We start from the raw sequence: 17,264 nt of genomic DNA, 5'->3' as shown, positions 1-17,264 counted from the left end.
TCTTCACACCCACGGGCTCCTGGTTCTGGAAATGTAAACAGCCCTCAAAAAAAATTTTGGCGGCAGAAGCAGGCCGGCCCGCTGGCAGATCGTCAAGAATGCGGTGGACTGGGTCCGCTGGGCCGACCGCCAGTACCCCTGCGTCTGCAGCCGGCTTGAGATGGGTTCGACCTGGGAGTCCGTCACCCGCCAGCTCCTGGGCTACGAGGTCTTGCCCGCCTTGTCGCCTCTTGCTGGCCTGAACCTGAGGAGGAACACGTCCGCCGCATGTCCCCCTGTGGTCGTCCAGTGAGGACACCCGGCAGCATGGCAGGAAAGAAGGACGGGTCGCAACATTAGGTACACAAGCTGAAGCGATTCCACACGACAGTATTTATATACTTTTTGGTATTCAGTGTTCCCTGGTTTATCGCGGGGGATAGGTTCCCAAAATAACCTGCAGTAAGTGAAATCCGCAAAGTAGCCAACTTTATTTTTTTTTCAATGATTCTACATGTTTTAAGGCTGTAAAACACCTCACCATACACTTGATACACTTTTCTCAGACAGACATGAACATTTTCCTGCATTTCTCTCTTGTTTAAACACTCTCAAAGTCCAAACCTTTGTTTGAATTTTAATGATCAACCTACTAGGTTGGACACAAGAAATTATTAATAGTGACTCACACGTATTTCACTCTTCTGGTCGTGCCTCTTCATCATCCTGGCGCCGTTCTGCTCTACTGTAGCGTTTTTGTATTATTGTCAAAACATATTGTTCCTCTCGTCGTACTTTCCTCCTTCCTTCCTCCTTTCATAATAGCACCCTGCAGCCGCAACTGCTTCCTCTTCTGCCTTTTGGGTCCGACCGCAGGTACCTTTGACGGTGCAGAACATTTTGGAAACAGCAAGTCGGCGAAAGGTGAACCGTGATGTAGCGAGGGAACACTGCAGTACTGAATCTCGTTGGGTCGGCGCTTCTCAGCTGAAATTTTTGAAGTCACGTTTCTCACAATGTTTTTTTCCATGTCCTTCCCCTCCCGCTCAAGCTTGACATATATATATATATATATATATATATATATATATATATATATATATATATGTGTGTGTGTGTATATATACACTGCTCAAAATAATTAAAGGAACCTGGACCAGGGCATCACTGCGGTACCTGGACGCATGGAGGAGATTCCAGGAGACAGGTAGTTACTCCAGGAGAGCTGGACAGGGCCATAGAAGGTCCTTCAACCCTCAGCAGGATCGGTATCTGCTCCTTTGTGCAAGGAGGAACAGGATGAGCACTGCCAGAGCCCTACAAAATGACCTCCAGCAGGCCACTGGTGTGAATGTTTCTGACCACCAATCAGAAACAGGCTCCATGAGGGTGGCCTGAGGGCCCGACATCCTGTAGTGGGCGCTGTGCTCACTGCCCAGCACCGTAAAGCTCGATTGGCATTTGCCATAGACCACCAGAATTGGCAACTACACCACTGGTGCCCTGTGCTCTTCACTGATGAGAGCAAGTTCAACCTGAGCACATGTGACAGACGTGAAAGGGTCTGGAGATGCCGTGGAGAACGTTATGCTGCCCGCAACATCATTCAGCATGACCGCTTTGGTGGTGGGTCAGTGATGGTCTGGGGAGGCATATCCCTGGAAGGACACACAGACCTCTACAGGTTAGATAACGGCACCCTGACTGCTATTAGGTATCTGGATGAAATCCTTGGACCCATTGTCAGAACCTACGCTGGTGCAGTGGGACCTGGGTTCCTCCTGGTCCACGACAATGCCCGACCTCATGTGGCTAGTGTATGCAGGTAGTTCCTGGAGGATGTCCAGGAGCTCATTGATGCCCTGGTCCAGATCTGGGAGGAGATCCCCCAGGACACCATCCGTAGTCTCATTAGGAGCATGCCCCGACGTTGTCAGGCATGCGTACAAGCACGTGGGGGCCACACAAACTACTGAGAATCATTTTGAGTTGCTACCATGACATTTTAGCAAAATGGACCAGTGTGCTGCATCATTTTTTCACTTTCATTTTTGGGGTGTCTTTGATTTCCCCCTCTATAGGGTGATCATTTTCATTTCTATCAAATGATGTGGCATCATTTTGTTACTAATACATCACCCACTTATTATCAGGAAAGATATTCAAGATCATTTTCCCCCAGTTTAGATCTGATGTGTTTTCCAAGCGTTCCTTTCATTTTTTTAAGCAGTATATAAAGATGCCCTTTAATAACTAACACACGGGTGTCCAAAGTGCAGCCCGCTGCGGTTTTTATTGGCCCACGCCACATTATAAATGTCTAATTTAACAAGAAAACTTAAAAAAAAAAACCCACAACAACAACAAAAATGGAAAAAGCAACAGTAATTTTACAAGAATAAAGTCAAAATATTAAGAGACAAAAGTTGGAGTATAATGAGAAAAGGTCATAATATGATGAGAATAAAATGACATCATTTTAGCAGCAAAAGGTTGCAATATTAAAGTCGTAATATTATGAGAACCAAACAAAACAATGAACTCAGTTGTAATTTGTGGAAAATTTGGTTGCAGAAAAAGATGTAATGTTGTAATGTAAGAAGAAAGTCAAGGGGCAATGGGCAAGGGCAATGACGTAATTACAAGAATAACATTTACAAAAGGAAAGTTTAAATAGTTAAATTAGTTGAAATTTAAAAAAAAAGTGAAGTTAAAAAAACGACAACAGAAATGTAAAAACAGCAGTAATGTTTTCAGAATAAAGTGAAAATACTCAGAGATGAAAGTCGCAATTTTATGACAATAACTTGCAATATTAGGAGGGAAAATGCCATTTTAGTAGCATAGAGTTGAAATATTAAAGAAAAATGTTACTTTTTAAAAGTCATGATATTATGACAAACTAAAAAAGAAAATATAAATTCATTGTCAAATTCATGTCAGTCATTTTTGGAAAATTAGTTTGGGGAAAAAGTTATAATATGGGAATAAAGTCAAAATATGAGAATGAAGTCATATTATAAGAAGAAAATGTATGAAGATTATGAGGCAACAGCAGCAGGAATGGGGGGGAAAAGAGCAAAGAGTGAATTTGATTGTAGTAATTTGCTTTTTCACCGATATCACACCGCTGAGATGCACTGTTTTCTTGAAATGTATCGAACTTCTTAGCATAACTGCACAAAATAGCAAAGCTGCATCCTTTCATTTTTCTCTGTGTGGCCCTTGTTGGAAAAAGTTATTTGAATGGGACGGTGACAGATAGCCTGTAATGCTAAAATATTTAGCTGGTTGATAATTGTACTACAAATTATCGTAGAGAAATGATAATATCGACTTTTTTTAGACCATTTTTTCGTAAATGTTTTCATTAATTTTTTATTAAGTGTCATGTCACATTTGAACCCCTAGATGGTGCTCAAGTATAGTGTACTTTAGTACGTGTAGTGCATGCGCCTGTACAGACTCAACCTGTCTCTGTTAAGAAACAAAAACAAAACACTCCAATAAAACCTAGACACACACACACACACACACACACACACAGTTATGTAGTGTATTGTCCAATCAATGTAGCGGATCATGTTTGTGCTGGACCACCGCTGAGTTGTGGCGCAATATGCAATGTTGCTGATATGCCCTTCAACATGTCTTCTTTTACGCAGTTTTATTGCTGTTTGTGACATGTGCGTGTACGTTCTTCCAGGCAATTTGTACTGTCTGTCAAACATTTCCCCAAATGTTGGCTTTTCAACCGTATTGAAAGGTTGCATTTCTTTTGCAATGTAGCGAGCGACACTGTGATTTTGCGCTGTTTTGTTTAATATTTGCTCCGCCCGTCAAACGCCTCAGTAAGCATCGACTGTCTGGACGAAAGCTGTACTGCGCATCCACACTGGAACCGTGGCATTTGGCTTAGAAACTATCGCTCTTGTGCCTTTATTCGTATTTGCGTCTGCTTGCTCAACGCTAACTGCTAGTACTCGGTGTAGCCATTCACTACACAGGCCCCGCCTCCATGTACTGGGACAAAGACGCTGAGTAGCCGACAGGAGGTTCACTCTCTCCGTTCATGCCACTATAGAACCAATGTGCACGCACACATGCAGAGAGAGAGAGAGGAGCCTCTTTGTTAAAGATTCTCTTACGATATCAAATACCAACGTATGTACATACTCTATTTTATTATCTGAAGGGGATCAATCATCCAAACATCCTGTGATTATCTGTTTATTCTGGAGAAGTGGAAAAGTACTGTGAGTGGACTGAGAGAAAACGGTTGAGATAAAGAAGCACCTGGTCTGCGAGGCATGACCAAGGCTGTCAGGACAGGACAGCTCCAGGCAATTCAAGGACAAAAAGCACATTCCGCAGTCACGCGCTAAGCAGCCGCTTCCTCAACGGTCCACTCCCGGAACTACCTGTGACTAATATCGAAACTTAACTTACCACGTCCATCTATGTGTTACCATGCCCATCTATGTCAATAAAAAGAAGCAGGAGAGTGTGGCACGGATTCTCTCTCCTTGCGCAAGAAAATCTCAAGCCTTCCAGTCTGGGTCATTTTGTTAATTCACAGGTTGGGGGCAAGTTCCCCTGACACTCTTGTCATCCAGCCTGTGTTGCACAGAGAGATGAGGAAATGGAACAATATGCACATGTCAATTTATGGAGGCGTCCAAATTATTGACCTCGCTCTTTTCTATTGTTCGATTCATCGTTTTATCCATTATGGTGACAAGCCTAGCGAAGGAAAAGAAGGGCAAAATGGGAGGGTTGACAGAAGGGATGAGAAAGCGATGAAGCGTTTCTTTCGTCATGCATTTACTGTGTAATCAACTAGAGTTCACGAGAGGCTTGCCGCCGGAGCACACCTCCTCAACCCGGTGTGCGTGCACCGCCGTTGAAGCCTGCATCCAGCCTTTGCCTTTAGCGGGGGGGTCTCAAACTCAGTTTACCCGGGGGCCACTGGAGGTAGTCTGGGTGAGGCTAGGCCTCAGCAAGTATTGGGAGTAAGGCTCACGATAACGATCATATCTATAACGATATCGCGTATGCTGCAGGAAACACGTCCAACATGTTAGCTCACTTAAAGCGGCATCATTCGGCAGTGAACGTTACAGCTACAAGAAAGAATACCTTAGTTAGCTTAGTGCTAACACCGATAACGTCGGCATATAAACAACCTCTAGCAAACAAATCTGACCGGGCCAAAGCAGTAACACGTGGTATTGGAGTTTGTATAGCCACGAGATTACGACCACGTTCAGTTGTTGAGAGCGCTGGCTTTAAGGACAGTCATGGAACAAATGATTAGACCACCCTCGTTTCTCCAGTTTCATTTTCATTTTAATGCCTGATACAACTACAGGTACCTTTGTTTGGACAAATATAACAATAACAACAAAAAATAGCTCATAACCGTTCGATTTTTTGGCAGTACAATGCTGTAGCTATTCATGTTAGCAATTTGGTTATTATCAAGAAAAGCATGGAAGTTGCCGGATATCAGCTCTTAAATTAAACTCTTATGAGTTATATTTGTTATCATCATATTTGTCCAAACAAATGTACCTTTAGTTGTACCAGGCATTACAATGGATCAATAAACTGAGGAAACAAGGCTGGTCTAATCATTTTTTCCATGACTGTACATGATTACAGTTCTTGTACCTCGCTACAAAATACCATCACGTCCTCACTTTAGCCAGAAAGTTATACCAGCACTTTATGAAAAAGCTAATTAATTGTCCATAGGTATGAATGAGAGTGTGAATGGTTGTTTGTCTAAATGTGCCCTGCCATTGGCTGGCGACCAGTCCAGGGTGTACCCCGCCTGTCGCCCCAAGTCAGCTGGGATGGGCTCCAGCATGCCCCAGCTACCCTATTGAGGATAAGCGGTATAGAAAATGGATGGATGGACAGATGGTTGGACTTCACGTGCAACGGACAGATTTAACTAACTGTCCATTACATTTCACTAAGTCTAATTGGTCGCTTTTATTTATTTTAAAAAATGTGTTTGCATTTTTTTAAATAAAAGCACTTTAAGACATTTTTTCTGCCTTTTTTTGTGCCGAAAATGACCCACTTCAAGAAACTGAACCGAACCAAAATGACATATTAGTGTACCGTTCCACCCCTAGTATTTACTTACCTGTTACATGATGTGCTGTCATTTCGTGTGTGTGCGTTAGCACCACGATTGTAGGCAGTGTTCTGTTTCGTGACCCCCATTTCGCCATGTGACTCTTAGTTCCGTGGTAGGTTATGCTTTCACCCTGTGAGCATCATTGGCTTAACTTAGAGCTTGCGGGCCGCATTTTCATTCTTTCTTACATTCAAGATCCAAGAGAGTTTTATTGTCATGTGCATCGTAAAACAGCAGTTATGCTGTGCAATGAAAATCTTATTCTGTTCATTCTCCCAAGAAAAGAAAGAAAACACAAAAAATAAGAACATAAGAAACATAAATACCAATAAATTAAGCAACAAAAACAGAAGACACATTAATTCAAATAAATAATACAAATAAATAAATAAATAAATAAAGTGCTATGAGTGTGTGCGTGTGTTGCGTGCGGCGTGTGTGAGTGCTTCGTTGAGAAGCCTGATGGCCTGTGGGTAAAAGCTGTTCGCCAGCCTTGTGGTCCTGGACTTCAAACTCCTATAGCGTCTGCCTGACGGTAGGAGTGTGAATAATGAGTGTTGTGGATGTGTGCTGTCCTTGATGAGGTTGTGTGTTCTGCGTAGGACTCTAGTTTTATAAATGTCTTGCAGTGAGGGGAGGGCTGCCCCAACAATGTTCTGTGAGGTCTTGATCACCCGCTGGAGTGCCTTCCTATCACGTGTTGTACAGTTACCGTACCAAACAGTGATGGAGGCGGTAAGGACACTTTCCATAGTGCATCTGTAGAAGCAACTCAGGATTGTGGTGGACATGCCAAATTTCCTCAGTCTTCTCAGGAAGTACAGTCTCCTTTGGGACTTCTTCAGAATTTGTTGGGTGTTGTGAGACCAGGTGAGGTCCTCGCTGATGTGTGTGCCAAGGAACTTGAAGGTTTTCACCCTCTCCACCTCAGTCTCATCAATAAACAGGGGTCTATGCGGCTCCTTTTCCCTTGTTCTTGGGTCGATGATCATCTCTTTAGTCTTATCTGTATTGAGAAGGAGATTGTTATCACGACACCAAGCTATGAGGTCCATCACCTCTCTTCTGTATGATGTTTCAACACCACCAGTGATCAGGCCGATGACTGTAGTGTCATCCGCAAATTTAATGATGCTGGTGTTGTTGTGGGAGGCCACGCAATTGTAGGTGAAGAGCGTGTAGAGGAGTGGACTCAGCACACACCCCTGTGGGGTCCCAGTGCTCACAATTCCTGAGCTGGATGTGCGATTGTGGACTCTGACTGACTGGGGCCTGCCTGTTAGAAAGTTAAACACCCAGTTACAGAGGGAGAGAGACAGGCCAAGTGTGAGGAGCTTATCTGTGAGTTTGTGGGGGCTGACTGTATTAAAAGCAGAGCTATAGTCTATAAATAGCATTCTGACATATGTGTCCTGGCCCTGTAGGTGAGAAAGCGCTGTGTGGATGGCAGTGTTGACTGCATCATCCGTGGACCGGTTCTGGCGGTATGCAAACTGTAGAGCAGGGGTCACCAACGTGGTGCCCGCGGGCACCAGGTAGCCCCCCACGGCCACATGAGGTGCCCGCAAGCCTGCTTTTCATTCAGGTTTTCAGTTAACAACGTGAGAACACTAGAGAGAAAAGTATTCTGAAACATAAAATGTGAGTTGTGGATACCAGCATTTTGTGAATGTTTTGGTAAAACAAGCATATTTGATCTGTTTGGGTTGAAATAAGGTATGAAAATCTTTTCTACAAAAATGAGTAGCTCGTGGCCTTATTCATTTTCTAAAAGTAGCTCTCGCAAGAAAAAACGTTGGTGACCCCTGCTGTAGAGGGTCCACAGTTGCCGGGATGCTCTTTTTGATGTGGGTCATGACTATTCTTTCAAAGCACTTCATAACAATAGGAGTGAGTGCTATAGGGCGATAGTCATTCAAGCAGGTCACGTTGCTCTTCTTGGGTACGGGCACTATGGTGGTGGACTTAAAGCAGGTCGGTACAGATGCTTGTGCTGCTTTTCGTGGGTTTGTTTTGTTTAGAACCCTGCGCACATCAGCTGATGTCACCATGAGAGGTGAGTCCTGTGTGCTCCCCAGGTTCAGCCACCCTCTCTGCTCATCAGGAGTTTGGGTGTCAAAGCGGGCATAGAACTCATTCAACTCATCAGGAAGTGTGGTTTGGCTGGACGTGGCTACGCTACTCTGCTGTCGATAGTCTGTGATGTGCTGGAGCCCCGCCCACATGTGCCGAGGGTCTGAGGTGCAATAGTAGCCCTCTAGCTTCTGTCTGTACTGTCTTTTGGCCTCCCGTATGGACCTCCTCAGGTCATATCTGGCCTTTTTGTATGTACTTTATTTATCCCACAGCGGGGAAATTTACTTGTTACAGCAGCAAGACAAGTAAAGAGAACAGTGTAAAGAAAGCATAGTGTCTACAACATGGTTCAGGTGGTGCAGGTGTTGTAGAGCCTGACAGCGGTCGGTATGAAGGACCTGCGGAACCTCTCCTTCTTACACCGTGGGTGTAACAGTCTGGTGCTGAAGGAGCTGCTCAGGGAAACAACAGTGTCATGTAGCGGGTGAGAGGTGTTGTTCATGATGGATGTCAGCTTAGCCAACATCCTTCTCTCCCCCACTTCCTCCACGGAGTCCAGAGGACCGTCCAGGACAGAGCTAGCTCGCCTGATCAGTCTATTGATCCTGCTCCTGTCCCTGTCCGTGCTGCCCCCTCTCCAGCAGCCCACAGCATAGAAGATGGCTGAGGCCTTTTTGTAGTCATCAGCGGTGCCCATGACAAATGCAGTCGAACGAGCACGTAGCTTAGCCCTTACATCACAGTTCATCCACTGTTTTTGGTTAGGGTATTTTCTGTAATACTTGGTGGTGCTAACAGTCTCTATGCATGTGCTAATGTAGCCAGTAACAGCAGAAGCATATTCATCCAAATCAACAGTACAATCTTCCCTCCCCGCTGCAGTTTTAAACACATCCCAGTTTGTGCAGCCAAAGCAGTCCTGAAGTACTTGATCAGTTTCTTCATTCCACACTTTAACTGCTGTACTTACAGGGGGAGCTTTTTTAAGAAGTTGTTTGTATGTTGGATAGAGGAATATAGAGATGTGGTCAGCCTTTCCAAAGTGGGGTCTTGGAACAGCCTTCAAAGCACCTTTCATGTTGCTGTAGACTTGGTCCAGGATGTTATTTTCCCTTGTGGGAAAGCTCACATGCTGGTAATATTTGGGGAGGACAGTCCTGAGGTTACAGTGGTTGAAATCGCCAGATATAATAAATACAGCGTCTGGGTGTTTGGTCTCGTGTTTATCAATGATGTCATGCAGGAGGCCTAGTGCGTTAGCAGTGTTAGCTCGTGGTGGGATGTAAACAGCAGTTAAATACACAGCGCTAAACTCACGAGGCAAATAAAAAGGTCTGCATTTCACCATCAGCAGCTCAATGTCCTGCGAGCAGTGCTTTTCCATCGTCTGTACGTCTGTGCACCACCGTTTGTTTACGTAAACACAGACGTCGCCACCTCTGTGTTTACCAGACGCTAAAGTCCGATCTCCCCGGTAAGCAGCAAATGATTCCAACTGGATCGCCGAGTCCGGTATATCCTCCGTCAGCCAGGTTTCTGTGAAGGTGAGGACACAGCATTCCCTGATCTCACGTTGAGCTGTAATCCTTGCTCGTAGTTCGTCCATCTTGTTTTCGAGGGAGCGGACGTTGGCTAGCAGCAGGCTTGGTAGCAGTGGCCTAGTCGCTTTAGCTTTTAGCCTAGCATGCAGGCCGGCCCGCTTGCCTCGTTTACGCCTCGGATGCTTTGCTCACCGGGTATTCAGCTCACCGGGCCCGCAGGCTGCTGCGTTCTCCCGGCACAGAAGAAAGGCAAAGTCTGAGAAGCTAAATGAGAGTTCATGATGAACCCTGCCGATGTTCAAAAGTGTCTCTATGTTGTAATGTACTGCGTGAGTGTTTTGAATGTCCCAAATGAACAATAAAATAGCAAAAAATAGAAAAACACGGGAGAGTGTCACAGAGACGCCTGCCACGGAGGGCGCCATCTTTGAAATCATCAACATTCTTACATTTACAGTAGTCTTTCCTGTCAAGTCACGGGCCGGAAAATCTGACTTGGCGGGCCGCAAATGACCCGCGGGCCGTGAGTTTGAGACCCCTGTTCTGAAGGTATGCGTTGCATTTAACTTTGATACTACGTAGATCCTTATAACAAATACCTTGTGAACACTAAAATGGACTTGTTATGCATTGTAATTTCACACCATAGAGGTAGGAAAAACCTTAAACTGGAGGGAAATTTTGAGATTTGGGTCTAGTAAACTTACTCTTTTTCAATTGAATTTTTGTTAATTCGTGTTAATTTTTATGTTAATTTTTATACCGAACCACAACAAATGTAGTAAATGAAGATACATGTATGTGTATGCGTGTGCTTTTTTGGGTGAAGCAAGATGGCCGACAATGGCTTCATGGGGTCAGCCGTGACGCCCCTTCCAATAGAATAGAGTTCAGTGCGTTGGACGTGCTGCCCGGCCGAGGTCCCGCCCTCGAGAGCCATATACCTCACCGTGATTGGTTCGTTCAGCTCCGCACACGACAAGTGTCATTCGTATCGAACTTGCGGGCCACACTAACAACAATCTTTCATATTAAGACACGGGCCACCAACTATCGTCCCGGGGGCTGCAGTTGGCCCGGGGGCGCGAGTCTGAGACTAGATTGATCATTAAAATTACATTTATTTCTGAAAGCTATCATATTTTTCTTCTTTTTTTCCTGTAAATCCTGTAAAAAAAATATATATATATAATGAACGACAAAAATTCTATAAAACCGAAAAAAAAATCAACTTTTACTTCACTGCCTGGCAGTCCAACGCCTTCCCGCCTTCACTCGCTCGCTCATTCATTCATTCATTCCTCGACTCAGCTCGGCGGAGGAGAAGCCGTGAAGCCGCTGACTCCGCTCGGCGCCGCCGCTTCTCCGCCGATCTTTGTTAAGAAATGAAGGAGGTGCTGTGATCTGTGGTCCAGCCTATGTCTGTCTGTAGTGATCTCGATCATCAACACACCTTTACAGTACATTGCTTAATGGATGTCTATGGAGCTTCCTGTCCCCCTCCTCCTATCCCCCTCCAGTGTTTCCGGTTTTCTTCATTCATATTTCATATTCATATTCCTTCTTCCCTGTTTCTGTAATCCCTGGAGAAGTTACGCTTTCTCCATATTCCACTTTTCAGAAAGAACTGTTAACACAGACATTGGAATGTGAATACAAATAATTAGTTTTCTCTCGTCAGCAACTACACGTGCTTTCTTTTCTTTCTTGTGGTTTATTTATTGATTATCGGTTGATTTATTTTCTTATTCTTAAAAAAAAATAAATTAAAAAAATGAATTGAGAATAAGAAAATATGTCAACCAATCAGTTAAATACATTTTATTTATTTATTAGAAAATAAATCAACCAATCAGTAATCGATTAATTTGATTTATTACTGATTGGTTGATTTATTTTCTTATTCTTAATTTAAAAAATTTCAGCCGTCTATATCTGCCGTATGATTATTATTATTATTTTAACAGTGAGAAATACATTTTATTTCTAACTGATTGGTTGATTTATTTTCTAATTGTTGATTAAATTTTTCATGTTATTTTGTGTTAAAAAATAAAGATATTTGAGACCATTGGAATGTTTTTATCAGAGCTTTTCTTGTGGAAATCCTGATGCGGCCCAGCCTCACCCAGACTGCCTCCAGAGGCCCCCAGGTAAATTGAGTTTGAGACCCCTGCTTTAAATTATTTTCTTTTCAATGTTTTAAAAATGAAAATCACAAAATGCTTGATTTGCACATTCAACTGAAGTTGTTGAACACTGAACAAACAATAAACACAACAGTAAGTCAGCTTTGGGTTTTCGGCTGCACGTGTAGTGCCGTCCGTGTCCACTAGAGAGCCACGTTTATCTCTGAAGTAGCGGACACGGCCTCATCTATGAAACAAAGTAAGTAACCAAGCCTAATATAATCACATTGTCTCTTAATGTTCACCTCATTATGTAATAACGGCGCATTGTGTCATAATTGCCTTGCATTTTGTTCTAAAGTTATTGAATGCATTTTGCAATAACTTGTTACATGTTGCAAATGTGGACGCTGAAGTTTTTTGGCGCATTTTGTAATAAACCACTGAAATTGATGCCTCAATTACCAAAAAACAACATGAAGCATGTCACCTTATTTAGAATTCATTTGAAGAAAAGTAGAAGGGGCAACACGGGCTCCTCCTGACCTGAAAATAAAGATTGTTCAACATCATGGTTTATGGGAAGGCCACAAAAAGCTACCTAAGAGATTTCTGGTTCTGGTTGAATTTCCTTTGAACATGCATTCAAGTTACGTGATTATGCGTCATACGTCACAATTCCACATGTTCAAACGGAGAAGGAAGAAAGAAGCAAAGCTTCTTCAGTCCTACCCCGTTTCAGCTATCACGTTCCACTGTGACGAACAGAACGAGGAAATGGAAGAGCACAAACACAGTTATATACATTTTAATTTCAAATTTTGTATTTATTGTTGGTTTGTGTCTGTGTGATACTGCTGGCTGTAGAACAAATTGCCCCTTGGGGAGCATAAAGTTTACCTTGACCTTCACACATATCTTTCTCTCTTCCATGCTTTGTAAAGACATCAAACAAAAGGCAGCTAACAACGCACGTAATGGGACACACCTATTACACCTTCTGAAAAAACCTCCAAAAAGCGCTCCCTTTACATAATGTGACCTGCATATTAACCAAGCTACATTGTTATTATTAACACTGTTACACCCAAGAACTACGTTTCCTGGCGTAGTGACACCACGCCACGCCACACCGGCTAGTGAATAGCGTCAGCACACATTCGCTCACAATGCCTCAGGCCACTAGCGAAAGGTAACGCTACATGTTGGAGCTGCCGCCACTGCTGCTGGGTTTTTGACGCTAGGGGTAGCGTTCCTTTCTTTGTTGCTATTAGTGATGTGCGGATCGATACTAAAATATCGATACTGGCGATACCAGCTCTTTATGCTCTGATATCGACTCTCAAATCAAAATATCGATACTTCCGTCGTTTGAGGTAATGTTTGTCTGAAACGACCGATCGTAAACTGAGCCGTGTGTGAATTGTGAATAAAGTTTTCATTCTTCCAGTAGTTCTTAATAATTGATCATTGATTCGAATGGTTTTATTTGACTTATTTTCTTTTTTATTGTTTAGAATACCATTTTCACATGTTTTATCAGATTTTGTCCTCTGTTTTTCACTTGTTGTATATCAGCTTGGCTATATTGTAAATCACCCCAGGACCTCAATATATGTCAGGGTCTAAAATAGATTACAGTACTTAAATTACCGTAATTTCCGGTGTATAAGACGCTACTTCTTCCTTCCGCTACTTCTTCCTTAAAGTTTGAACCCTGCAGCTTATACAGCGCTACGGCTAATTTATGCCCATGTACTTAACTCGTGACTTCTCCTATACTTAAGTACTACAACTAATCGTTTAAATACTGTGCCGCTTGCTGAATGAATCATTGCAGCTCAATGAACTGCTTTGGTAGGAAAGCTAAATTCTAAACTCGCATTGGTACATGTTTGTATTTTTCTCAGGTATGTATTTTGAGTGTTAAGTTGCTATGTGATGATTTTAGCGTTCTTTGTAAGATGAAACGGTGAGTCAGACTATCATGTGGCGTAATGACCTCCTGAGATTTCCGATGAGTTGACGAGCTCGTTGTGAGTTCCCTTGTAGCTTGTGATTGGCTCCTGTCAAATAAAGAGCTGCCTGGTCCTCACAGACTCGTGCGTGCCACAATATGTCTTTTTACGACGTGGACATGTGCGGCTTACATACACAAATCTGGTTTTCTCTCTACATTTAGTGGGTGTGGCTTACATACACTTACATTATGAATTGATTTAAATTTATAATGCCTTTAATTTGCATGTGTTATTTATCCTATGATATGAAATAGAATACTTTTCACCAGACACAGGAGGTGAATTTGTACAGTATCGGTAACAAATCGGTATCGCCGTTACCTGCCTAATTTTACTCGATATCTGATCGGAAACAAAATCAGTGGTATTGCACATCATTAGTTACTATGTGAAATCAATGTGCCCACGAAGGAAGCTCTGCAAATGCTTCAAATGACCAAAATACTATAAGTATGACATGTTATCATGAATCTGCCTCTTTCTACAGGCTCACAACATGGATAGAAAACCATAAAACCTTGTTGGAGCTTTTTGGAGGTGTTTTAATTGGCAGAATAGGTGTGTCCCATTACGTGCATCCATTACATGCCTGGGGTTGTGGATGATGGGAAAATTCCCAAAAAAGTGCACTTTTCCTTTAAGAAGACTGTCCGTTACCTCTTTGGTGTTATCAGATTTTGCAACTCCGGAAACAGTTTTCAAAATCCTAAAAATGAAAGTGATTTTTGTGCTGATGTGTTCTAATTGCATGCCAGTGTTTGTGGGGAAGACATAAATCTTTGCTACGTCTGCACAGGGAGTCCGGATGACTTCCAAGCTCCTTTAGATGATTCGGCACACTTCAGAGAGGACAGGGCCCCCGATTGACAGTGATGTTCCCCACACAAAGGCATGAAGTGGAGCGGCGTGAAGTGGAGCGGCGTGTCGCTGCGGTCTTGTGCTGCGTTTTTTACACAACAAAGTTCATGACAATTGGTCTCGTTTAATCCCGTGGGACAAACGTTTATTTACAACAGCGATAAAACCCCTTCTTTGACAATCCAGCCTTTTGTTGCTTTGATCAATGAAATTGCGCCCAATTGCATTAGGCTTTTTGAACAAGAATGAAAAAAAACCCCAAAAAAACTCCATTCCAGGGTCTCTGCGGGTTTCAACAAGTCAAATTGAAGGCTTTTTCACACTTTTTAAAAAATAGCATAATGAATACAATTGAAGACCCGTTGCACATCCATATTGGCAAAAAAAACCACATGAAGGAAAGTGGATACATTGTGAGCAGGATGCAGGGTCTCCAGTTCCACTTTGTAGTTATGTTACAACGTGCTCAAAAATTGCATTTGTTCGAAATAAAAGTCACATGAATACGTTTTAAGATCTTTCAAAATCTCATTCAAGACATTTTATGAGATCTTATTTTTAGATGGTGCTCATGGGATACATTTCAGTAAGCGTTTTTATGACCGTAAAGTCGTTCCTCGACACTGCACCATGTGAGTTTTGTGGCTTCACTCGATTACGGTTTTTGCTGTCTTGGTTGACAATGTCCTTTCTTAGTAGAAAAAACATTTGCATATTTAACTCAAGATGTATTTACAGATGTATTAACTTACCTACTGTATGTCCTGTTCTACTGCTGATTACTAAAGAACGTAATCTAATCCGGGACGGGAGTCTAATGTTTCTTTTGGTAGGTTCCATGTTTATGTAGCCACAGAACACAATATTCCGTGTGCCTTAAAAGATCAGTCAAAACAAAAAATACAAATATAAGGCATTCAGAGGACGCATTCAAAGACATAATATGTAGTATTCTACACTGGTCACTAGGTGTCAGTAATGTTACTGTAGTGACAGGTCTATTGTGTGGTTCTGAGCTGAGTGTGGGCTATGGAGGGCAGTGACGTTCGGCACATTGGGTTAGGGGTAGAGCTAGCTTTTAGGAAATAAGGCCGTAAAAGACGAGAACTATTAAGTGTTGAAATGTTGATGCTGTGTTTTGAGCATCTGCCCGTAAGAAATAGTGCCCTGTGTCTATTTCAAAAAGGCTGACTAATTTACCACCATCCTGACATAGTGTCATTCAGCTGCCATTGCATTGACGAGAGTATGTTATGTCTTGTATATGTCTAATATGTCTGTTATGTGCGGCGGGCGCTGGACCCCGAATGCAGAGGCGGGAGGCAGGTGTACAGGTGAGTAAGTCTTTAATTAATCATAGGCTGAACACAAGGCGATGGTGCGGGAGTCAAGGGGCTGAACAAAGAGGGGGCACCATGAAGGAAGCACTGGAAAGAGCCGAGGGAGTTCTTGCCTGGGGGAGCCGGGAGTACTGGGCACACCTCCTGGGAGACACTGAGCACGCTGGACTACAGGTTTGGGGAATGAGGAGTCTGCCGGGACTGCCAGAAGAAGAAAAAGTCCAAAGAGCCAGAATGGGTGTCCGTGTGCGTGGCACAAACCGTTTGGGAATAATCCAGCGTCTCCCAGCTGCCATCCATCCGCTTAAAAGGATGTGCTGGCTCATCAGAGGCAGGTGCGCCCAGTAGTCCCGCCTCCAGCCGGAGAGAGGTCACCTGAAATGGTAAAGCACACGCCCAGGAGAAGGCAGGGAAACACAGGCGGCAGGGACAGGAAGTGAACCCTGACAATGTCTTACTTTATGTTATTTTGCCTGCTACATTGGGTAATGAATGGGGGTGTTAAGAAGACTATAGGGGTGTTGTTTCATGTCTACAGGGCTCTAATCATGTTAAAAAACACATTTGGAAGATCATCAACAGTTTTTATATGCTTTAACCAACAAAATATTCCATTTATAAATAAGGAATCCTACTTCACTTGTCACGGTCGGGTCTGGAACCGATTAACTCACACTAAATATTCCAACCACACAATTTAGACATGTTCACTGTGAGCTGGACTCACTTGTGTTGTCAAATACAATGGTGTGAAAAAGTGTTTGCCCCCTCCTGGTTTCTTATTTTTTGCATGTTTTGTCACACTTAAATATTTCATTTCATCAAAGAAATGTAAATATTAGTCAGTGACAACACAACTGAACAAAAAAAAGTGTTTAAAAATGAAACTGTTATTAAGGGAGAAAAAACATCCAAAGCTCCATGTCGCTGTGTGAAAAAGTGATTGCCCCCTAAAGCTAATAAGTGGTTGGGCCCCCCTTAGCAGCAACAACGGCAATCAAGTGTTTGTGATAACTTGCAATGAGTCTCTTACAGCGCTGGGGAGGAATTTTGCAGAATTGTTGTCATTCAGCCACATTGGAGGCCTTTCCAGCATGAAGCGCCTTTTTAAGGTCATGCCACAGCATCTCAATAGGATTCAGGTCAGGACTTGGACTAGGCCGCTCCAA

The 17,264-nt window shown here is 43.0% G+C and overlaps 1 protein-coding gene across 6 annotated transcripts in view; it reads left to right on the top strand.

The window, feature by feature from the left end:
* The window catches only part of LOC129187759 (protein mono-ADP-ribosyltransferase PARP4-like), a 47,290-nt gene extending 35,713 nt beyond the window's left edge, over nt 1-11,577 (top strand). For 3 of the 6 annotated variants that reach the window (XM_054787424.1, XM_054787427.1, XM_054787423.1), the window contains one exon: nt 67-11,575. In XM_054787424.1, the coding sequence (XP_054643399.1) occupies nt 67-292 (226 nt within the window). In that variant the 3' untranslated portion in view covers nt 293-11,575. Of the gene's footprint in view, nt 1-66 lie in introns of all 6 variants that reach the window. The other 3 variants (XM_054787425.1, XM_054787428.1, XM_054787426.1) reach the window with 3 other exon arrangements.
* The last annotated feature ends 5,687 nt before the right edge of the window (nt 11,578-17,264 follow it).

Source organism: Dunckerocampus dactyliophorus, chromosome 9 (assembly GCF_027744805.1).
Source record: "Dunckerocampus dactyliophorus isolate RoL2022-P2 chromosome 9, RoL_Ddac_1.1, whole genome shotgun sequence".
Taxonomy (NCBI): Eukaryota; Metazoa; Chordata; class Actinopteri; order Syngnathiformes; family Syngnathidae; genus Dunckerocampus; species Dunckerocampus dactyliophorus.
Note: the sequence above shows the minus strand (reverse complement) of the source record. Positions and strands in the feature narration are given on the sequence as shown.